Below are 24,237 nucleotides of genomic sequence, written 5' to 3'. Positions count from 1 at the left end.
GAAGCTTCGTACAATTGTACATTCGTACCATGTACACACATACCATACACGTTTAGTGAACCATCCATGTGTGCGGCGTAATAATTTTTCGTGACATTTTTCGTTACTATTTTCGTTACTATATTTTTTGGATTAGTCCCCATCCCCATACCAAGGTCTGCCATAAAATCTATGCAATAGTTTAAAAATATTCTGTATGGTTTCTTTATTTCCCAACGAATTTCCCCTTCTAAACAAAAAATAAACACTTGCAAACGTGAGAACGAGAGCGATGTATCCGTTGCAAAGTGTCTATTCTTTGTTCTTATATTGGATTTTATTCTTTGTTCATGTTTAAAAATCCACAACAACATAGCTAGAGTTTAACTTTTACTGTGCCAATTCTTTTATAAAAAAAAATTAAGTTTTCATGTTCATTAAATGTTACATCTTAAAGGTTATAGCTACAACGGCCACTTTTTGCAGAAAATCAAAAAGTGAAAATTTTCAAACTCATTTTGTGACAGTTTTTTCGACCACAAAATTAAAAATAATGATGCAGAAAGCTTATGTTTTGGTTTAAAAAACAATTTTTGTTTTTTCCAAAAACAATTAGCGCTAGAAAGAAATAAAAAAAATTTACTTTTGTAAATTTCCCACTTTTTCACTTTTTACTTCATTGTAAGTTAAAGGCTTAATTACATACACCACTTTTTGAAAAAGTACAAAAGTGAAAATATTTTTTTTCTGGCTAGCGCAATTTTTTTGTGAAAAAGAGTATACAAATTGTTTTTTAAACCAAAAAATAAGCTTTCTGCATCATTTGTTTTAATTTTCCAGCCCGAAAAACTATATAAAAATCAGTTTGAAAATTTTCACTTTTGTACTTTTTCACTTTTTAAGCCAATGGAGTTAAGCCTTAAGGTATAACTACATTGGCTCAAAAAGTGAAAAAGTACAAAAGTGAAAATTTTCAAATGCATTTTTGTGTAGTTTTTCGGGCTGGAAAATTAAAACTAATGATGCAGAAAGCTTATTTTTTGGTCTAAAAAACAATTTGTATACTCTTTTTCACAAAACAATTGCGCTAGCTAGAAAAAAAATATTTTCACTTTTGTACTTTTTCATAAAGTGGTGTATGTAGTTAAGCCTTTATGGCTTAAGCCTTAACTACATTGGCTCAAAAAGTGAAAAAGTACCAAAGTGAACATTTTCAAACGCATTTTTATATAGTTTTTCGGGATAGAAAATTGAAACAAATGATGCAGAAAGCTTATTTTTTGGTCTAAAAAACAATTTGTATAAACTTTTTCACAAAACAATTGCGATAGGCAGAAAAAAAATATTTTCACTTTTGTACTTTTTCAAAAAGTGGTGTAATGTAGTTAAGCCTTTAAAGCCTTAAGGCTTAACTACACACCAATTTTTGAAAAAGTACAAAAGTGAAAATATTTTTTTTCTGGCTAGCGCAATTTTTTTGTGAAAAAGAGTATACAAATTGTTTATTAGAACAAAAAATGAGCGTTCTGCATCATTTGTTTTAATTTTGCAGGCCGAAAAACTATACAAAAATGCGTTTGAAAATTTTCACTTTTGTACTTTTTGAGCCAATGTAGTTAAGGATTTAAACTTAACATTTCAAAGCAAATCTCGCGTCTCCTTAAATTCAGACTGTTTTCCAAACTTCTATTCTATTCACTTTGAAGCTTCGTTGGAAGTACGTTCACATAGTTGAGCACCTTCCAATTGGTTCCCTGGTCCTTAAGTGAGGCAAACTTAATACTTCTTATCCCTTCAATAAACATAAACTTTTGCAATTTTAAAGTTCAAGTGACCTCAACTCCAAATTTATAAAGCGTTTCGCCCAGGTCACTTGAACTTTAAAATTGAATTATATTCAATCGCTCCACCTAAAATTAAAATAATTTTAATAATTTCTTATTATTTTTGTTATTTTTTATTCGTTATCATAAATTTTTGCATTAATTAACTTTATTTGAACTTATTTTAAAAATTTTATTTATATTGATTCTGCAATGGCATTTCTTTTGACGTGTCCTTTGTGGAGCAATATATTTTCTAACGTACTCTCTTCTTTTCTTTCAGTAACTTCTTCGTCCGTTTCTTCTGCAACAACTATTATATTTTTTAGTATCTCTTCTTCTGGATCAGTATCATTATAAGAATCGTAGATATCCACCCATAGATCACCTTCTTCAATACATAAATTATGCAGTACACAGCATGCCAGCACAAATTTAGATATACGCATGCTAGGAAAACAGTCCAACCCCGTTAACTGCCTGAACCTCTGCTTTAGCAGTTGAAAACAATTGTCAATTTTCACCATTGTCTGGCAATGCTTTTTGTTAAATATTTTTTGTTTTGGCGTTAAATCGGCATTATCCGGATATGGAGTTAGTAAATACTCCCTTAATGGGTATCCAGCATAGCCTAGAATGTGATACCTACTCCCACAAACTTTTGGAAAATCTTTTACCATATACGAAGTTTTGAAAATACCAGACTCATGAGTCTTGCCAGTAGTTTCAACGAAAACATTTAAAAATCTTGTATCAGCATCGCATATAGCTTGCAATGTTATTGAAGATGGTCCTTGACGGTTAAGTAATATTGAAGGATGTGTTTGAGTTCGGAGTTGTATCTTACATTCGTCAATACATCCTAAAACATAATCTAGCCCTGCGACCTATTATCTTTTTCATATTATCATACAAATCAAAAGTTATAGTATTATGTACATACCTTTGTAAAGCCTCGACAATTTTTACTTTTTTCAACATTTGTTGAAGGCATTTTTATATATTGAGATGAAATGTCAACCAAAAACTCCAAAAATGCCGTCTGACATCTATATGCTGTTGATGGTGACATTTTGAAGAGATTTGAGACTTCTCTGTAGGATTTTTTGTTTCCAGCATACCTTCAAGGAAAAAGTAAAATTAGTCAAAAAATTTAGTAATTTTATGATAGTATTTGTAGGCACCATAAAAACGATAAACAATGAAGCTGAGCACTAATTGGTTTTTTTCTTGAGCTTTTCGATCTTTTCTTGAAGTGCCTAGAAGCGGCAAACTTCTGAGTAATTCCTTTTGCCGTTTTTCGCGAAACTCTAAAATGTTGAAGGAACTAAAATATAAAACAAAAGATTTGATTTCTATTTTATAATAATATTCACAAGTAGAACCCACCTCATCGTCTGTAAAATTTACAACAACATCTTCAATGTAATTAATTTCCGAGTGTTCGTCATCATTCAAAGAAATGTTGTAATGTTTAAAAAATTCAGTGTCCGTACCAAGTAGAAATAGGATATCTTCATCATCGGATGTTGACGAAGATGAGGATGAGGATTCGAAACATTTAATAATGTCCGGATCCATTTTCTAATTTAAATAAAACGATTTTATACTTTCTTTTTCTAGCAAATGCAGACAAGAATATTTAATTTTTCTAAACAATTACTGGAAAATACAGTAAATGACGTCAAAAATATACCTATACGAAAATGGCTAGTATAAAATTCTAGCAAAATTGAGATTAAGGCCTGGTACGCAAATCGAGCAAAATTTTAGCGGAGATAAAATTCCCATACAAGTTATCGGTATTTTGTATGGGATTCATTTTAGCTCGGCTAAAATTTTTCGATAATTTGTATGGGAGCTAAAATTTTGCGCGATCTGCGTACCAGGCTTAAATCGATTTTTGAAAAAAAAAAAAAAAAATCAAAAATGGGAAATAGTTTTTGTTTTTAATTTTATATTCAACTATATTAAAACATTATGGGGCATATTCATAGTCGTTTTTAGACCTCAGTTTATCTTAGAATGGGGTTTATCAAATGTTATTTGAATAGGATAAACTCCAGTTTTTCTTAGAAGCAGCTTAAACAGCGTCTAAGAATATGGCCCAATGTCATCTAAAATTTTCAAAGAAAGGGAAGAAGAGCATGAGTAGATGATAGTACTAGATTATTCAATCTGGACTTAGTTTTGATAAAAGTTAATTTTAAATCCAATCGCTCAAATCCGAATTTCATAAATCCAAGGATTTAATTTTTTGTTCATATTATTCACCCAAAAAAAAAGGTAAATTAAGTATAATTTGTATTTATCTTTATATTTCCTTTGCAAAATACTTGACAAAACAACTGAACACTGTGCAGTGTGCATATGAATTTAACATCTTTTACATCTGGAGAGCAGTTTAAATTTATTTGTATTTAACGAGATTGGATTTAAAAAAATTGGATTTAAGTATTGAATACTATGGATTTGGATTTATTTTTGACATTTGAATTTCTTTACATCCAGGGGCCCAATTCCGCAAAAGTGAGTTCCTCTGTGTACTCGAAAAAACGTGTAAATTGCCTTAAGAACAAGGCAGAGAAAAACTCTCATAGAAAAAAAAAATCTGTTCGTTCACGAAATTCTGGAAATAACCTCAAAGATGAATGTAATTTGCGGCGCGATAATGCGACCGGCCTAGACAATGACTCAGAAAGATTATTTCCAGAAAATTCTAATTCTTTGAACATAACTAATTTGCAATTATCCAAGTCAAAAGACCCACCTCGCAAAGTGGAACAAAAAGATATTGGGCAAAAACAAGTTATGACTGAAGAAAATGCTAAGCTTAAAGAACCTCTAACGAGTCGACTCTCTGATAAGTTTAAAAAGCATAATTTCAGACAAAGAAAGAGGAATAAGAAACCTTCAAGAAATAAGAATAAATTCGAAAAAACAGAAGAAGAATTCAAACTTTTCAGAAATATAGATATAACAGATTGTAGAAACGAAGGTACTGCACATACAGACCAAAATTTAGATAAAAAAATGAAACAAAATACACTGCAAACAGCGGAAAAAGAAAAAAGAAATGGTTTTTACCGACAAACAAATGATATTATAACACAAGTAAAAGAAGAAGAAGTAGAAGATGAAAATTTAGTTCAATTAACACAACCTCAAGGGTTAGGAAAAACAAAATTACAAGAAATATATAAATTAATAATAACATTATCATATACAATTTTACATACAATTATATTAATAAGCACACCCATCCAGACAAAGGTTATAACATTATTATATATCATTATAAATAGACTAATATTAGTAAACACATTTCTCCAGACTAAAGTAGGTAAACAGAATCTACCACGTGAAAATGGCGACACATATAAAGAAAATATTAGTTTAACTTTGAAAAAGGAAATAAGAATTCCTCCCAGATCAAAAAAGATAATAGAATTACCAATACAAAATGAAGAAGCAATGATTTGTTTAGGAAAAGAAATAGAAGATGGAGTATTTTTAGGAAATTGTTTAGTTAAACATAACAAAAATAGTATATTAGTTCCAATAATAAATACAAAACAACATAAAATTAAAATACATAATATTGATTTAGAGTTAGTTCCTTTAAAAAATTATAATATAATAAATCTTGATAGGAATTTTACAGATACAAACCACGTATCATGTTATTACACAAAAACGTCAACAATTAATGAACAAAAAAGAGTAATAGAACTTAAACAGAGTTTAAATAAAGAAAAAACTTTAAATAATGAAGAAAAAAAGGCCATATTAGATCTTTGTGCACAGTACAATGACATATTCCATTTACCAGGAGACAGATTGACTCACACAAATACAATGACACATGAAATACCAATAAAACAAGATCAGGCCCCAATAAATACAAAAATGTATAGACTACCTGAAAAACAAAGAGGTATTATAAATGAACAACTTGCTGAAATGTTGGAAAACGATATAGTTCAACCAAGCAAAAGTCCTTGGAACTCACCACTTTTAGTAGTACCTAAAAAGGCGGGTCCAGACGGTGAAGCACGATGGAGAGTTGTTGTTGACTTTAGGAAACTTAACGATTGTACAATAGGGGACGCTTTCCCACTACCGCGAATAGAGGACATACTCGACCAACTAGGACATGCTAGATATTTCACTACACTGGATCTTGCAAGTGGTTATCACCAAGTACTTGTTCATCCAGAAGATAGGGAAAAAACTGCTTTCAGTACAGCGTATGGACACTATGAATTCAAACGAATGCCATTTGGACTCAAAGGAGCCCCGGCGACTTTCCAACGACTCATGAACTATATACTAACTGGACTACAAGGTTTAGAATGTTTTGTATACCTGGACGACATAGTCGTTTATGGCAAAAATATAGAAGATCACAATACAAAATTGAGATTAATTTTTGACAGGTTGCGGGAACACAATTTAAAACTAAATGTAGAAAAATGTCAATTCCTCCGTCGAGAAGTTGTATATTTGGGACATAAGTGTTCCGCAGAAGGGGCACAGCCCGACCCCAGCAAAACAAGTTGTGTACAAAATTTCCCGGTACCCCGAACCGTTAGACAAACACAATCTTTCCTTGGTTTAGCCAACTACTACAGAAAATTCATTCCAGGTTTTTCAAAAATAGCACGACCACTTTCTAACTTAACGCGAAAAGATGTAAAATTTAAGTGGACAGACAAATGTCAGGAAGCATTCCAAAAACTTAAAGACTTATTAGTATCACCCCCTCTCCTAATTTATCCCGATTTTGAAAAAGATTTTATTCTAACTACTGATGCTAGCGATGAAGCCATTGGAGCAATACTCTCACAAGGAGAAGTAGGGAAAGATAAGCCTATTGCATATGCTAGCCGAAGTTTAGACAAGACAGAACGAAAGTATTCAACTATAGAAAAGGAAATGCTTGCTATAGTTTGGGCAACGAAAAATTTTAGATGTTACCTGTTAGGTAGAAAATTCGTTGTGTATACAGACCATCAACCACTGACCGGTATTTTTAGGGTAAGGGACCCCACATCTAGACTTATCAGATTACACCACAAATTATTAGAATATAGTGAATGTACTTTAAAATATAAAGCAGGAAAAACTAACATTAATGCTGACGCACTCAGTAGAATACCAGCAAATACGTCTGACAATAAAGACACAATGGACGAGAAAACTTGTTTGGCTGTCACAAGAGCTCAGAAAGCTTTACTAAATACAGATACAGAAGATAAAAACAAGGACGGAACTGACTTGGATACTAACATAGATGACGATGCCAATTCTCAAAATGAGAAACAAATTATTCAATCAACCGAACCTAACAAAAATAAAGATATCACAAATACCAGAGAAAAAATAGACAATCACGAAGAAAAAATGACAATACTTAGAGATTATCACGATTCACCCTTTGGCGGACATCAAGGTGTTATTAATACATACAATAGAATCCGAAAGAAATACGTTTGGCCAAAAATGTTTAAAGACATTTCAAAATATATTAAACGATGCCCAAAGTGTCAGAAAATGAAAGTGAGCCCAGTGGCAAAAATGCCAATGGTAATAACGGATACTTGTGAAGTACCATTCGATAAGGTTTATTTAGACGTAGTAGGACCCCTTCAAGATTCACATTTAGGAAATAAGTATATATTAACTTTTCAAGACAACCTAACTAAATTCGTAGATTTTTATGCAATACCCAATCAAGAGGCAGAAACAATTGCCCATATATTTTATGAACAAATTATAACTAGGTATAGAATACCAAAGAAATTGGTAACAGATCAAGGAACCAATTTTTTAAGTAAATTATTTAAACAAGTATGTAAGCTTTTAAAAATAGAAAAATTACAAACAACAGCTTACCACCCTCAATCAAACGGTGCACTTGAAAGAGCTCATAGACCTCTTGTAGAATATTTAAGAACAATTTGTGATGAAAATCCAAGATCTTGGGACCAGTACCTAAGAACAGCAGCTTTTGTGTATAATAATAGTGTTCACGAAGGAACGAAATTTACTCCTATGGACTGTCTCTTTGGATTTACCGCTGACATACCATCTAATCTAAAGCGAGACCCAGAACCAGTTTATGACAATGAAAATTATTACTTCATTTTAAGACATAAACTCCAAAAAACATACGCAATTGCACGAAGAAACCTGATCAATAGTAAAAAGAACTCAAAAATTTATTATGACCAGGGTATAAAAATTAAAACATACCATATTGGAGACAAGGTATTAATAAAAAATGAAAACAGACAACACAAACTGTCTGAAATATGGAAAGGTCCATACACAATAGTAGAAATACCCAGCCCTACAAATAGTGTAATTCTTATTAAAAGGAAACGAGTGAATATACACAATAATCGTCTTAAACATTACTATGATTCCGAAGACGAAAAACTTAATTAAAAAAAAAAAAAAAAAAACAAAATATAAAATTAAATTAAATGAAAATATTAAAAGTTTAAAAAAAAAAAAAAAAAAATATCAAAAGAAAAAAAAAAAAAAAAAAAAAAAAAAAAAAAAAAAAAAAAAAAAGATAATACATACTTTAAAAAAAAATAATAATAAAAAAATATATATATATAAAAGATGGGAGAAAGATAGCCCCAAAAACAGAATTAAAAAAAAAAAAAAATAAATAATAAAAAGAAAAAAAGATGGGAGAGAAAGAGCCCCAAACACAATTACAATATAAAAAAAAATTTAAATAAATAAATAAAAGATGGGAGATAGATAGCCCCAAATTCACACTAACACACATACACAAAAAACACCAACACTACACACAAATACACTAAAATTAAACAAACAAAATAGGCACCCCACACAGGACTAAAAACTGATGGAAGACAGAACTAACCCACCGGACCAATACTAGTGGAAGATAGGCTAACCCACAGGACTAAAACCAAACAAGAACGCAGCTATTATTTGGATTAAGTTAAGATAAACAAAAAAAAAAATAGAGAAAAAATTATATATATACATAATCAATAGGTATAATACGTTAAAATGTGTTAGAAGTAAAAAAAAAAAAAATAAATAAATAAATAATCTGTAAATCATGAAACATTTAGTAATCAATTTTCCACATAATAACAAAGATAATTTTAGAATTCAATAATTGTAAATACTTAAACAATACTATTTTAATACATCAAATTAAAAAAAAAAAAAAAAAAAAAAAAACATGTAAAATTAAAATACCTATTTAATTTACTTTGCCTACTGTTTGATCACTAAATATACCCGCTCAATGACCAAAGGAAGCAACCCACTCAGCAATTTTTGTCTCTTCTAAACAAAAAATGCAATTGTTTTAAAGGGGGGAGGTGTTGTGTTAGACATTAATCTATTATGTCTCACACTAACCATAACCCTCCACAATAATTTAATTCATTAATTCAAGGGCACCAAGAGTAATTCGCTTTGTAAACAAAACAAACGAATTACTCAAATTAATTGGGCCAATAATAATTGTAAACACCTGGCCAATGATTCAACTTCAATAATAAGTTGAAGCGACGGCAGGTCGACGATCCGGTGACAAAACATACTGGATCGTCACAATTAAAATAAACAAAAGAAAACTGCTGATGGGTCATATTGGTTATTGAGTGTTGATGGCTCAAATTGCGTCACCAAGAAATTGAGGATGACGCAAAGTAAAGTAGAAGAAATTAAGTAGGTATAATTTTGAAATAGGTTAATAAACAATAAACAAAGAATTGCCCAAAATTGCATTGTATGCAATATTAAGTTTGTAACTGGGTAATTCTTTGTATGTCAATTTAATTAATAATAAAATAAAGTATTACCCAAGATTGCGATGTAAGCAATCTTAGTTTTGTAATTGGGTAATACTTTATATCGTAAACTTTAGTCTTATAAGTATTAGTGTGTAATGTTAAATTTAAGTAGTATAAATAATGTAGAATAAGTTAAGAAATTGTACAGTCAACCATATACACCAATAGAGGAACCTCTGGCCGACTACACAGGGAGAAACAAAAATCGATACAAAAATAAATGTAAGAACTAATTCAAACAAAGTAATTAATCTTTTTTATTATTCTTTTTCAGGAAGTGGGCCTTAGTTGCCTCGAACTTAACTGGCCACCAGTGTGCCAAAAAGCTGGACAGTAGGGAAGAATTAGGGAAATTGTTGAATAAGGGAGAGGAACCCATTTGTCGGGTTCATATCCCCTGCCTTTACGGCAAACCTCTCAATTTTACCTTCGTTACGTATGAAAGATTACGTAACAAAGGCCTGGTACGCAAATCGAGCAAAATTTTAGCGGAGATAAAATTCCCATACAAGTTATCGGTATTTTGTATGGGATTCATTTTAGCTCGGCTAAAATTTTTCGATAATTTGTATGGGAGCTAAAATTTTGCGCGATCTGCGTACCAGGCTTAAATCGATTTTTGAAAAAAAAAAAAAAAAATCAAAAATGGGAAATAGTTTTTGTTTTTAATTTTATATTCAACTATATTAAAACATTATGGGGCATATTCATAGTCGTTTTTAGACCTCAGTTTATCTTAGAATGGGGTTTATCAAATGTTATTTGAATAGGATAAACTCCAGTTTTTCTTAGAAGCAGCTTAAACAGCGTCTAAGAATATGGCCCAATGTCATCTAAAATTTTCAAAGAAAGGGAAGAAGAGCATGAGTAGATGATAGTACTAGATTATTCAATCTGGACTTAGTTTTGATAAAAGTTAATTTTAAATCCAATCGCTCAAATCCGAATTTCATAAATCCAAGGATTTAATTTTTTGTTCATATTATTCACCCAAAAAAAAAGGTAAATTAAGTATAATTTGTATTTATCTTTATATTTCCTTTGCAAAATACTTGACAAAACAACTGAACACTGTGCAGTGTGCATATGAATTTAACATCTTTTACATCTGGAGAGCAGTTTAAATTTATTTGTATTTAACGAGATTGGATTTAAAAAAATTGGATTTAAGTATTGAATACTATGGATTTGGATTTATTTTTGACATTTGAATTTCTTTACATCCAGGGGCCCAATTCCGCAAAAGTGAGTTCCTCTGTGTACTCGAAAAAACGTGTAAATTGCCTTAAGAACAAGGCAGAGAAAAACTCTCATAGAAAAAAAAAAAACTCTTGCAGAATTGGGCCCCAGATGTATTGTTTAACCGTATGTACGTTTTTCAACCTCAGAAAAAAAAGTCTGAACGCGCATTTGATTTTTTATTAAATTTCTGTGCATTTTTATATTCTGAATGAAAACTCCCGGGAAATTTGTTCGGGACAAGGGCTCCCAATCGAAATACTGCAAGAATATCATTCTTTTTCTGCTTTGATTTTGTTCCCTTGTTGTTAATAATTATGAAAAAGCGGAAAGAACGCAAAATATACATAAACTTTTCGATTGGGAGACCTTTTCCCGAATGCATTTCCCTTCGAGAAATTTACAAAAGTAAAAATTTTATATTTCTTTCTAGAGCTATTTGTTTTTGGAAAAAACTGCAAAAATTGTTTTTTAAACCAAAAAATAAGCTTTCTGCATCATTATATTTAATTTTGTGGTCAGAAAAACTGTCACAAAATGAGTTTGAAAATTTTCACTTTTTGACTTTTTGCAAAAAGTGGCACTTGTAGTTATACCTTTATACTATCAAATGGAATCTCCCATTAAAAATTCTGTGAACACTCATATATCTCTTTTTCGGACGCGCCTAATAAAATGCACTGATATGAACGTCACTTTGATTTTGTATATTTTGCTCAAAAAGGTAAACAAACAAGAAAATAAATAGAATCGATGTAAATAAAAATTTCAATATAGTTAACAATTATTTTAAATACCTATTAAGGATTTTAAACAAATTAAAACTGTAGGTAAGAGGGATTTTAGCAATTCTATTTAGCGAGAAGACTGTTCAAACATTACTATTCTAAACGATTTTTACTTGAATATCTGTTGAAGTTGAACACACCTATTTTTATTCACTGAAATGTTGGAAACAACAAACAAAATATTGCGATTCTTTCACTCAAGGAATTCAACAATTATTATTTGAAAAGAAAGCTCATTTATTTACGATAGAAAGGAAATAATTCTTGCAAAATTGGAATAAAATCGTTTTAAAAAACACCGCGCAGAAACCAGCGAACCAAAATATTTTGACATGTCAATTATTTGTCAAAGTTCAATTGTGCTGCGTTTCAGGTTTTAACTAAAATGTGGTACATATGTAATAGGCGTGTTCGATTGGGCTTTTACTTGTGCACGGAGAAAGTACTTTTCAGGGTTCGGAAAAAAAAATTTAATTCGTTCGCGAATTTTATTTTTCGAATGTTTTGACTATTTCTGTCTCTATTAAATCAGTAGAAAAAGATATAGACACATAGCGACTATACGTTAACGAACGTATGCCGTAATTCAACGTCGACCTCAGGTTTAAGTTTTAAACTCACTGAATTCGGCAGATTATCTTTGGGTGCAGTCATCAACCATAGCTAAACCACCTCTAATAATCAAATTTTCTGAAACATGTTTAAATTTGTAAACAACCCGCCTTCAGAAAGAAAGAAAATATTAGATTAGTTTAGAACAAGTTTCCTAACATTAAACGCAGCGAAAATGAGCAGTGTGGTAGAATTTTTTCTACGATTTGATCCAAGTTATCGATTATAACTAAAAAATGGAAATGACCATTCATAAATTATGTGGTAAATAGTGGGACGAATAATCTTATGAGCACTTGCAGAATGTCTACCTCTATGTCCACCGAACTCAATATAGTCCGATTAGACATCATTTTTGTTTCAGAACTTATTTCGAAAATTTTTCTGATTTACCTACAGTTTTCGCACTATGAAGTAATTTTTGAATTTTTCAAATTTAACGAAATGTGGGACAAGGAATTTCACTTCGATCGAAATGCTGAGCAAGGGCGACAGTTGATATTATGATAACATTGGTTAACAAAATCAAACTTTTTTTTGTTGCTGAAACAAAAATATACTTTTCTGAAGGTTTTCAGCCCCCGTTTTTGAAATATTACCGTTAGAAAATGCAGTACTTTGGACCTTATTCTTTTATATAAGGAAAATTGTTTGAGCAAATTTAGTAACGGTTTTTATAAGAACTGTTTCCACCTTTTTAAATCTGTTTAAATCATCCTGATATCTTTTTTACTGCCCGAGATATCCTCAGTTGTTTCGTATTTTTATAAATTTTATAACGTCATTATCTCCTTTATGATATATGAAGCCAAACCCACTTAATTCATTTTAAGATATCTCGGCAAATACAAAAGATATTGAAAAGATTTAAACAGGTATCGAAAGATGTTACCATCACTAAATATGCTCAAACAATTTTCCATATACAAAACAATAAGGTCCGAAGAACTCAAAAAAACGTTTTTTTTTGCATTTTCTAACGGTAATATCTCAAAAACGGGAGCTGATTAGTTGTTTCTGACTTCGGATCCGAGTTCAGCACACCGGAAACCTTCAGAAAAGTATATTTTTGCTTCGGCAACAAAACCCTTGTAAACCAGTGTAATCCGTTGGTTTCGATAAGCCGTTAGAAACAAAATCATAAATATAATTGAGCGTTATAAAAAAATTAAATATTTATTTGACAAAAAATATAACTTAAAACATAACCGTAACACTAAATTAAAAAAAAAAAAAATAGTTATCTTTTGTTTGCAGCGACAATTGCTCCTTTCAGTTTTTCAACACATGTCCTTCAATTTAAATCAAATAAATAAACTGAACATAAATAATAATTTGTCAAGATTTCCTTACCTTATTCGATTATCTTCACCACCACCCCTCTTTGCTTCTACCACAGCTATCTCTTCCAGCAAATACTCCATTACATCCTCAACTAGAGGACAACAAATATTAACAATTTTCATCAGCAATTCAAAATAGAAAAACGTATAATAAGCCAAATGTCTTTTAGCAATTATTCTCATGTGTTCAGCTATAAGAGATCTAAAAATCACAATAAAGAGGGAAATTGAGTATAATTTCAGTAATTTTCCTAGCATTTTCTTACCTCATAGCAACAGACTTCTCAAAAGCACTACTCTTGACAATTTTCCTTAGCAAATCCAACATCAACCCATGACTTGGTATAATCTCATCCACCATCATCGTGTGCTCAAGAACAGTCAAACAACTGGCTTTAAGAACTACAAGCATTCTGCTCTCATCATCTTCAACAGCATCAACAACTTCTTGAAAAATTGTTATCACCAAACATGCATTCGGATCGGCCTGTCTTCGTTGTGTAGCCAAAAATAAAGAAGTCAACTTTTCGAATACAAAAAGTGACAGACTCTCATTGTCGCCTTTTAAACAAGCAACAAATGGACGTGCAACTATCTTGGAATTTGGGGACTAAAATAATTTAAAAAAAATGATTTAAAAAAAGAGAAGAAATAAATTGAGGAAAATGGTAAACCTACAATTTTAAAATGTGGAGTCCATTTCGCTACTAGGTCATTTAGAGTCTTGGTTATGTATGGATCACTGCGGAAATTAAGCCGACCAATACCTTGGGCAAGAACTGGCCATACTTTATGTATCACATGATCAAGTTTGCCCTCGGGTGGTTTCCCCATTTGAATTGTTGTTGGCAGGATAAAACGAGTTAAGGCCACATGAAAGAAGCATGTTATTTTCGACTAAGAAACATCAAAGAAACATCAAAGAAAATTTTGTTTAAAAGGTTTTAGACTTTTTGTGGTCATTTTCTTACCCTTGCATAAACAATATTTGCGCAATTGTATACTACAATTGCTATAAAGCTGTAAAATCTAAACATAACCTCAGACTTTTCATTCTTATCTGGGACCCACTTTTCAAATGAGTTGAGATAGGCATTAAATTTGTCACTTATAGCTCTCTTCCGGTTTGGATCTGTACATGAATCAAAGCATTTTCCCACAGCCGACACAAATACACAAAGAGGTTCCTTGGATTTTAACGATTCGCTATCGATTATATCAGTCACGTAATGAAATTCTTCAAGACGCGATACAATACCCGTGAGGTTTACTACATCCTGTAAGAAGTAAGCTTGAGAAAATGTATTGCATATTTTTGGGAGAAATTACTATTACCTCATTGTTAGCTGAAAGTTGTATCAAGCTTCTCAACCAAACTTGAACTATTGTCGAAGAGTCGACAAGGTTTGATTTTTCCGATTCCAAGATGGTCAGTAGAAACTTAGGAACCGCTCTAAAAAATTCATTAAATATCGTCTTAACAGTTTTAAACTTTTACTTACTGTCGATTACTAGTCGCTGCATCGATAAAGAATTTATAATTCTTGAGAAAACCACCTTGTTCGTTTGTGGTGGCTAAAATGCAAAATTCAGCAGCTAGTCTTGGAATCCATGGTGAAAAACTAGTCATAAAGTTTTGTTTTACATATGGCAAAATATGAGCATTTAAGGATTTGATTAAGGCTTGAATATGACAAAGACGATCTCGTCCTGATATGAGATGTGAATTTTTCTTGATTTTGTCAAAAATTAAATGTAAAGCTTCAAGTGACCGCTCTTGTTCTGCTGGTGTACATGCATTCAAGAAATTTGGAATCCAAGAATCTAAAAAAAAAATATATAAAATTTCGAGGCTTAGAAATCAGCTCTTGTGAGTTTAAATTCATCATACCAATTAAAACATTTTCTCCTTTATCAAAATCTTGTGCATTTTTGAAAATATCCAATAGTCCATCGGCGATTATTTTTGAAACAGCTACATCGTTTCTAATACTTCCTAATTGTTGTAATAGTTTTGAAGCATATTCAGAAATATTGCATTGTTTTTCAGAAAATAAAATCAACAGGGCAATATGACCTTTAGCAACTGCTATTTGTCTATTGGCCACTACTTTGTCTAATGAAATTGATAAAAGTTTTTCTCGTAGTTTAGGTGCCTTAAATTGATATCAAAATTAATAATAATTCTGCGAGTGTAAATGCAATACATACGATATCATTAAAATCACCGCTTAAAGCCAAAGACAAAAACAATTCGTTTAAATGATGAATTCCAGTTTCATTCAGGGCCAAGAATTTGGCTAAACTAAACTTTGAATAGATTCTTCCAAGTAACTTTTGAGTTTGATTTGTTTGTTCGATTTGATTTAATCTTTCAATAGTTTTGCCAATTACAATTGTGAAGAGAGAAAAACTAGAAAGATTTGCATCAGGAACGCATTGGTTAAGCAATGAACGAGATTTATCGAGATATCCTTTGCCAGAGATGCTGAAACACAAAATAATTGGAACAGAACAAAGAAGTATTATAGCTTTTATAGTGTTGTCCCCATTCTTAATTCAAACTAAATATATAAGTCAAATACCTTGAAACAGCCAAATTCGATGGCGCTGATCCAGAAACAAAAAATGATGAATTCAATTTTTTGTGAAAATGTTCCCACAATATCATTGGAATATTTACTTTTGGTTTCCACCTGAAAACAATTTAAAATGGTCAACAAAATTCTTTCCTTAAATACTATCTAAAGTTCCCATACTAACCATTCCAGTACAATTGGCATAAGCATACAAATAAATATCCTCGTTTGTTCCTCATTTGGATTTGAACTGAAAAATATTTGAACTGTATTTTCGAGTTGTTCATAGTTTTCTGTGACTCTTGGATAATGTGGTCCCTCAAATACACCATTCGAACGATATCCTTGCAATCTCATGAGAGCCTTTATCATCCAAATTGTAAATTCAGCAAAACTTTGTGGTGTCAAACCAAATTCATCTAAAAGGAAACAAATAGTATTAATTGTGTGGTGTGTATGCAATTTGAGTTATAATTTTACCTGATTTGGATTTAAATTTATCCAAAGTTCGATTGAAGAGCTTCCAAAAGTTTTCGCCTTGCCATTTCTCAATCGATATCTGCAAAACCAACCAAGTTTCTTTGATGCATGTACAAGGGAATGGCGATGAGAATAAAAGTTCAGTTGTTTTTTTCTGAAATTAACATGAGTTTTAGAATGAAAGTATTTTCAAGCTCGAAAATGTGTACCTTTTTGTACAAAAATATCGAACAAATTGTCAGATCGTCGAAGATTCTTTCCAATTGAGTGTCAAACAATGAAGATTTAGCCTGGAAATCGAAATATACAAAAAAAAATCTTGAAATACACAAAAATTTACAAGAAAAACCTCGTTATTTGATTCGGCAGACAGTTCCAAACGAGTTTGTTGTAAAATAAAGAGATCCAATAGCTTCCATTCGAGACATCCATGAAGAAAATGATATGCCGATGTGTTTGTCTATTTAAATATTTTGATTTAATTAAATTGTAAGACTTAAAACCTCAAACCCTTTTTAGTGGAGTAACTAAAGCTAAAAAAATGGCAATATAAGGGAACCCGGCTGAACAGCTCCAATTTTGATGTTCTTTTTTTTTATCAAACGTCGGTAATTAAAAATGTTTTAACCTCTATTTCTATAGGTTTAAAATTTTACGATGTTACCGTATTGTTTTTTTTTTTAATTTAATTTTTGTGAACAAAAAAATTTGTTTTCGAAAATTTTACTTTAACTTCATAAATTAAATGCTTCCAAAAGGTTGTCTAGGTAAGGAAAAAAAATATACGGGAGTCAGGGACAATCTTGCATCGTTTAAGCAATAGATGCAATTTTCTCACAAAAGTCAAAACTCAAAAAAAATTATTTGAACATAACGGCAACACTAACAATATTTAAATATACATTTTTAAAAAGCTAGAAAAGCTTAAGCTCTATCTCACTTTTCAGTACATTTCCTTGAGATCTATCTCAAGAAAATGAGGTAGATCTCAAGAAAATGTACTGAAAAGTGAGATAAGAGCTTAAGCTCATTTTTATTGCATATGTCTTACACTTAGAGTCGGGAAACTCTAAGCATAGAACATGTATTGCAGACCTGCCCTTTAACTAGAAGTCATTTCAAGTTTCAACAACAACGTTCCGCCATTAGAAACTCTACTCGACACAACCAGAGGCACCAGATGGATCACCACTTTTCCCACTCTTAAATAAACACAAACTTAATCCAATATACATAGATTTAAACAATTTTATTTTTTTGTTTATAAATAATAATTTTTCAAATTTATCACATTTATTCATAATCTAATTCCTTAATCATGTACATATGTTATTATTAATATAATAATTTAAAACAGCCACTTATGGGCCAGATCCCCGGCTTAAGTTATTCCGGACAATTTAAATTTATTTATATTGTACCTGTGATAATAAAATAAAATAAAAAAAATTAAAAAGTATTTGATTTTCAAAGAACTTTTTTTAACAGAAGTTTTTGAAAAAAATTTAACTTGCTTTTTTTCAAAGTTCACATTTTTTCTTATTCAACAGCCTTGATTGTTAAAGGTTAAACAGATTAAGTTTGCAGGTAAACAGATAAAGTTTCAGTTTTTATCAAAAAAAAAAAAATCAAATGAAATTTAAGTAATTCTGTAATAATATATACCTTTTCCGCTTCTGAATTCAACGAACAATATTTATGGCCAACAAAATTTTAAAAATAAATTCATATTTTACTACGCACATTTTTAAAAAATTTTTGTAATACCTACCTATTGTTTTTTCAAAAAACCATTCTTTAAATTTATTTGATTTAAATTTAACTGATAGGAATGAACTTTTAGCTTTTTAAACGACGGAAGACTGTCCCTCACTCCCATATAGTTTTTTCCTTAAATTACCCAGACAATTTTTTGGTATCATTAGATTTATTAAATTTAAACAAAAAAATTATTTTTGCTCACAAAAAACTTAATTTTATTAAAAAAAAAAACTATACGGCAACATCGACAATTTTTAACCTATAGAGATTAAGGGCCTTGTTATGACTCGCGTATCGCTAGAAAAGTTAGGCGAATGAAAGTTATAGACGCTTTAAAAAGCGATTCAGCGTTTTAACAATCTACCGCATACTAACCCATATATGGTTTATCGATTTCATATCGATTTATTCCCATTATATTGCACCAATTGTCAAAAAGAAAAAACTATAATAAAACTATGTCTGTTTTCTTATAATTAACCCTCTGTAGGCACACCTCTTTTTTGTGACGTTATAGGCACACGGGTGCGAATTTGGTTTATACTTTTTTATGTCGCTAGAACTTTTTTCGGTCACAATATTTTATAGAGAATCAAGTATGAAATTGATGTACAATATTCCGAGGAATTTGAATATTGTATTCACAATTCCGGAATAAAATATTTTCACCTTTATGAAGAGACTGTTTTGTGACCACTTTTTTGAAAAATCGTATTTTTTTAATTTTTGTCCTGCCAAATTCGCACCCGTGTACCGACAGAGGGTTAACCGGTTTTTATTATCAGTAAGAGAGTCGTGATTCTGAAATAAACTCATTGTTTCAAGAGCATGTGTAAAGTGCAAATCAGTGAATAAAAGTGTGTATTTTTCAAGTGTTTTTTTTTATAATAAATAAGTAAAGTTGCATCCAATTAAAAATAAGTTTCGTATGTATTTATTATACTTTTATATGTTTACGAAGTTTGTTTTTTTTTGTTTTTATAATAATTTTTGTCTTTTTTTGGCGATTTTTCCAAAAAACCATATATGGGTTATCATGCGTTGGCGACTTACATTACTGATTTTTGTGGGATTTTTATTATTTTTTTTTTTTGTAAAATAAAGACTTTCTATGGAAAAAAATAAGTGTGTATATGCCGTAATTGGTAATGGCTTTCGAAATGATGACGATATAGCTTCAGATTCTGGCCCTTTTTAACATCAAACAAGCCATCTCCGAGCACTTATGCAAATCGGTAAAACCTACAATGGCCGGGTTCAACGCACCATCTGAACTTGAGTTCAGATTTTTTTTTGACGTTGAACGCAAAAACAAAAAATCATCCTGAATTTCAGGTGACATTAGCGAAGAATCTACTTTTTTCTTTACTTGGATTGACTTATGTCGTTTTCTTTCACTCTATTAAGGAGTTCTCCAAATTTTTACTCCTTTTTCTTGAAAAAATAGGGATAACAGGCCTAGGGAAAACATTTTATGAATTGAAAAGAAAAATTAATATTAATAACATACATATGAAGCATAATACACGAAGACGGAAGGCGCAGAAATCAGAGATACACTTGATACAGAGATACACATGGGTATCTCTGGCAGAAATCATCTTCCAATTTCCTTTTGATTTTCGTTTCGGTGCGTAACGCGTTTCTACACGTATTATTTTTTTGAAGACGCAAATTTGACAGTTATTTTCTTTGGTTTTATTTTGTTCTTGTTTTCGTATGACGACTTCTACAGGAAGACGTAGACGCACGAGATGCACATAAGAACAAGAAAGAGAGAAAGATTGATTTCTATGTGCATCTTGTGCGTCTACGTCTTCGTGTAGAAGCAGACTATGTATTTTAATTCCAAAAAAAAAAAACCAAAATATACAAAAAAAAACAACTCCCGTGCGGGGTCTATGTGCAGCGAAAACTTTTGAATAAATTAAAAACGTAACTATACACGCAAATAATACACAACCGACGAAGCAGATTCCGCAACCGACGAAATAAAATAAAGAAGAACAGCAAAAAAAAAGAACAAGATCAAAGGGAAACGTCAAAAAGAGTCACAAATTTTTTTACCGGAGACTCACGGTAGAAAATCTTCCTTCCCTTTTTTTCGAACTTTCGGTTTTTCAGGCTAATTGACACACACCCTTAGTTTGGTTTTATAATTGTAAAATAAAAATATCCCATCAACGCAGAAAAAAATGGGATTTTTTTGTTATATGGCACAGGATTTTTTTTTATTGATGAAGAACACTGGCGGAAATTTTTTTTTATTCGGTTTTCAATTTCATTTTGGAAAAAGTGAAGAATTAACGAAAAAATGGAAGAAATATGTCTGACGGAATATAATACAGTAGAAAATATATTCATAATGGTTGTTTTCTGTTAATAACAAAAAAGTTTGAAAGAAAAACTTTTCGCATTTTTCAATTTTCAAACAAAATTTTAAAATGTCAAACTTCAAATTCATAAGTGTGTGTGCAAGTGCGTGTGCAAATCGGTGTAAATCTGACTAATGGCGTTTTTAATTGGCAATCTGGAAGCAAAAAAAAGCAATCTGAATGCGTTCAATTGGGCAAAACTGACAGTTCTGATTCTAAAAAAAAGAGAATTTCTCTTCTGGTTTTAAAAACAGAATCAGAAGCAGAATCACTCACACATTCATAGATTTAAATGTCAGCAGTACAAAATGTTTGCAGCACAAATATAAATGAAATTTGGCGCGAATACACATATATGTGAAACATGTTAAACTCAAAAAATACATTTATACCAAACTTCAGATTCTTCGGAATAAAAAAAAAACTGTTCAATTGGGATTCCGAATCGAAGAACAATTCCGGATTGCCAATTAAAAACGCCATAAAAATGTGGAGTAAATCCGGGGTACTCCGTAGTACTAAAATTACTCCGGAGTAATTTTTTTTTTACACTTTTGTGGCGTCAAAGAACACAAAACCTTCAAAAGTGCAAAAATAAGTACTAAAAGGGTACTCTGATTGGAGTGAAAGAAAACGACATAAGTTCAGATTTTTTTTGACGTTGAACGCAAAAAATCATCTGAATTTCAGGTGACATTATCGAAGAATCTACTTTTTTTCTTTACTTGGATTGACTTAAAAAAAGAACATTTATTTTTCTAGGATAATAAAAATAGTTCAAGTGATTGTTATTAACCATATGCATACTAAACCATATATGGGTTATTAATTTTTTGCTGGAAATCGCCTTGTTGCATGCTAACCCATATATGGTTTATGTTTCTAAAAATGTATATACAGGGTGTTCCGGGATGAGATAAGAAGATTTTGAGGGATGATTCTTGGATATATCCTAAGAAAAAAATTGTTTTACAGTAACTCTCTATCTGCAAAGTTGATACCTCCGAGTAGAACTTTCGACTCGCAAGTCATAATAGGGCCCTAAGTATTTTTAATTACCGACTTTTGAAAAAAAAGATCATCAAATTCGAAACTGTTCAGCCGGGTTCCTTAATAATTTGCTTTATACTCTACTATTTACCTCATTTCCCTTAGAACTGTTAGCAATGTAAATCAATTTCAAAACATCTTTGCTTGTTATTCGATTTAGCAAGTGTCTCAAACTAGATAAATGCTGTTCCACAAGAGACCAATGCATTTCAGAGTTTTTGGCAAGAATCAAATGATAGAACAAGGTCACTTGCCTTCTTCGTTGATAGTACGAAAGTCCATCATCTGTTTCAATTGGATTTTTTAGACTTGCCATTAAGTTTTGAATGGACATTCTTCAAAGGAAGACGAGTCTTACATATATTATTTATCAAAAGAAGATGTTACAATTGAACTAACCTTACTTCTCCAACTACACAATTAAGAACTAAAGTGGTTTGTAAAGATGCATGTTGAAAACCATAGGAAGACAAAGATATTTCATCGATGGCAGCGTTCTTCTGATTCAATGCAAATAGATTTTTGACAAAGGAATCAGTTGAGAACTGCACATTGGTTGAATCTTCTCCAGTGCAATTAAATTCTGGAATAGGATTGCTGGCTAGGTCGGGTTCTTCTGTTAAAATTAATCAAAAGAAAATAAATAAGATGCTTCGATATTGGGATTGAGTTAAACCTACGTGTTGGAGCAATACAGAGAGATGAAAATATGTCATCGTCTTCTACTTCGAATAAATCAAAGTCCATTTGGAAACGAGATTCTGAAATTGAATGGATCTTGTTTGTAAATTTTGGGTTATTAGCGATCATTTACTATTACGACGGAGTCTATTTAAAATTCACTTACTGGAGTTGTTCTCTTGAATATTACAAACACTTCATAAAAATATAAACAATAAATTGGTTCAATTTTTGTGCAATGTAAACAAAAAATAATAAATAATATGCAAACATAAACAAAAATAAAAACACAAAATTTTTAAAAAATTGTATATAAATTAAACAGCTGATTTGAATAAAATTTCAATTTTTGGCGGGAAACAGAACTATTTCGTCTAGTACAATTTTTATATGCGTTCCAGGGTGCCACTTTCTAGCAGAATAGCACGTAGCACATTTTAAATTAAAAATAGAACTGAGAACTGCCAAAAGCCTTGGTTAAACGTCGAATTTGGTATCAAATAAAAATGGTGTTATGTGTGTGAAATATTTTCAAAATAATTAATGGCAAATTCGAGATATTTGAGGTTGAAATTGCTGCTCTCCAAATCAAAATTTCAGCTGTTTTTGTTCAAACAATTGATCGTAGAATATACGAAATGAATATTGAGCGACTTTTCACGAATCGATTTTTGCCTTTTAGCGTAAGTCGACTAGTAAGTGTGAACATAACCCAACTAACACAACAGCTTATCATCCTGTTTTCACAAGAGCCCAAAAGAGAAACTACGCAAATTATCTCATTTCTAATGTCAAATCAAATAGAAAAAAAAAATTAAATTTTAATTATGAAGAGACCTAATTTGTAGCGGTACGGGTACTTGCATGAAAAAAAATCCAAACTGACACATCAACGTTCAGATGTGGAATTGTTTTCATACAATTACCCGTACCGCTACCGCATACCCTCCGGTGTGGCCAAGCCTTTATCTCAACCGAAAGGTACATGCTATAGCGGTACGGGTACTTGTATGAACAAAATTCCACACTGACACATCAACGTTCAGGTGTGGAATTTTTTTAATACAAATATCGTTACCGCTACCCGTACCGCTACCGCATACCCTCTGGTGTGGCGACGTATGTAAATCCAGCATTAACAACTTCTAATAAGTTGGTTAAATACTGTTAAAGAAACTTAACCGAGAAAAGCTTGTTTTTTTCAAATAAGTTTTGTATTTGATTTTTGGTTTTGGTTTTGAATTTGAATAAAATCTATCTCGGACATATAACAGCCCTGTTCCTTTGGGAGGTGGCAAAGTACTACTAGTAGTTTACTATAGTGATTTTCAATGGAACACACGCACTTTCAACAAATTCAATACAAATCGTATCTACTCGGGAAGAAGATCATAAGTAGTTCTAGAAGTTCTAGATCATCTACTCATGAATAATACTATGTTTCCACCTACGCTAAATCCGAGATTTAGCTAAGTAGATTTAGATTAAATCTCGAGATTTATTTTAAATCTACTTCGCTAAATCTTAGATTTGGGTTCAGCTACCCTAAATCTAAGATTGTCGCCTACTTTCAATCCGAGATTCAGAATAAAACTCGAGATTTGTGCTAAATCTACTTAGCTAAATCTCGGATTTAGGATAGGTGGAAACGTAGTATAAAATACCACCTTA

At 31.2% G+C, this 24,237-nt stretch overlaps 2 protein-coding genes across 3 annotated transcripts; both read right to left on the bottom strand.

Moving 5' to 3' along the window:
• Positions 1–1,953: 1,953 nt before the first annotated feature.
• On the bottom strand, positions 1,954–12,027 carry LOC129921400 (putative nuclease HARBI1). Of its 2 annotated transcripts, none has more exons than XM_056003208.1 (5): positions 11,799–12,027; positions 3,192–3,386; positions 2,987–3,129; positions 2,746–2,923; positions 1,954–2,689 (listed from the first exon to the last, which is right to left on the bottom strand). In XM_056003208.1, exons 2-5 carry the CDS (start codon positions 3,381–3,383, stop codon positions 2,000–2,002), a joined length of 1,203 nt encoding a protein of 400 aa, XP_055859183.1. In that variant the 5' UTR covers positions 3,384–3,386; positions 11,799–12,027; the 3' UTR covers positions 1,954–1,999. The 2 variants fall into 2 exon arrangements, with proteins under 2 accessions (XP_055859183.1, XP_055859182.1); XM_056003207.1 differs by having other exon boundaries at positions 11,826–12,027.
• A 1,420-nt stretch (positions 12,028–13,447) lies between these two features.
• LOC129921401 (protein MMS22-like) lies at positions 13,448–22,868 on the bottom strand. Its single transcript, XM_056003209.1, has 18 exons — positions 22,733–22,868; positions 22,566–22,646; positions 22,285–22,498; positions 21,977–22,220; positions 17,049–17,159; positions 16,909–16,989; positions 16,700–16,853; positions 16,404–16,638; positions 16,226–16,336; positions 15,852–16,128; positions 15,532–15,796; positions 15,143–15,464; positions 14,976–15,093; positions 14,612–14,917; positions 14,319–14,537; positions 13,907–14,250; positions 13,651–13,842; positions 13,448–13,589 (listed from the first exon to the last, which is right to left on the bottom strand). The coding sequence occupies exons 2-18, from the start codon at positions 22,630–22,632 to the stop codon at positions 13,538–13,540; spliced, it is 3,312 nt and encodes a 1,103-aa protein (XP_055859184.1). The 5' UTR covers positions 22,633–22,646; positions 22,733–22,868; the 3' UTR covers positions 13,448–13,537.
• Between the last annotated feature and the right edge of the window lie 1,369 nt (positions 22,869–24,237).

The sequence above is a fragment of the Episyrphus balteatus genome, chromosome 1, assembly GCF_945859705.1.
Source record: "Episyrphus balteatus chromosome 1, idEpiBalt1.1, whole genome shotgun sequence".
Classification (NCBI taxonomy): Eukaryota; Metazoa; Arthropoda; class Insecta; order Diptera; family Syrphidae; genus Episyrphus; species Episyrphus balteatus.
This window is presented reverse-complemented; position numbering and strand designations above follow the sequence as displayed.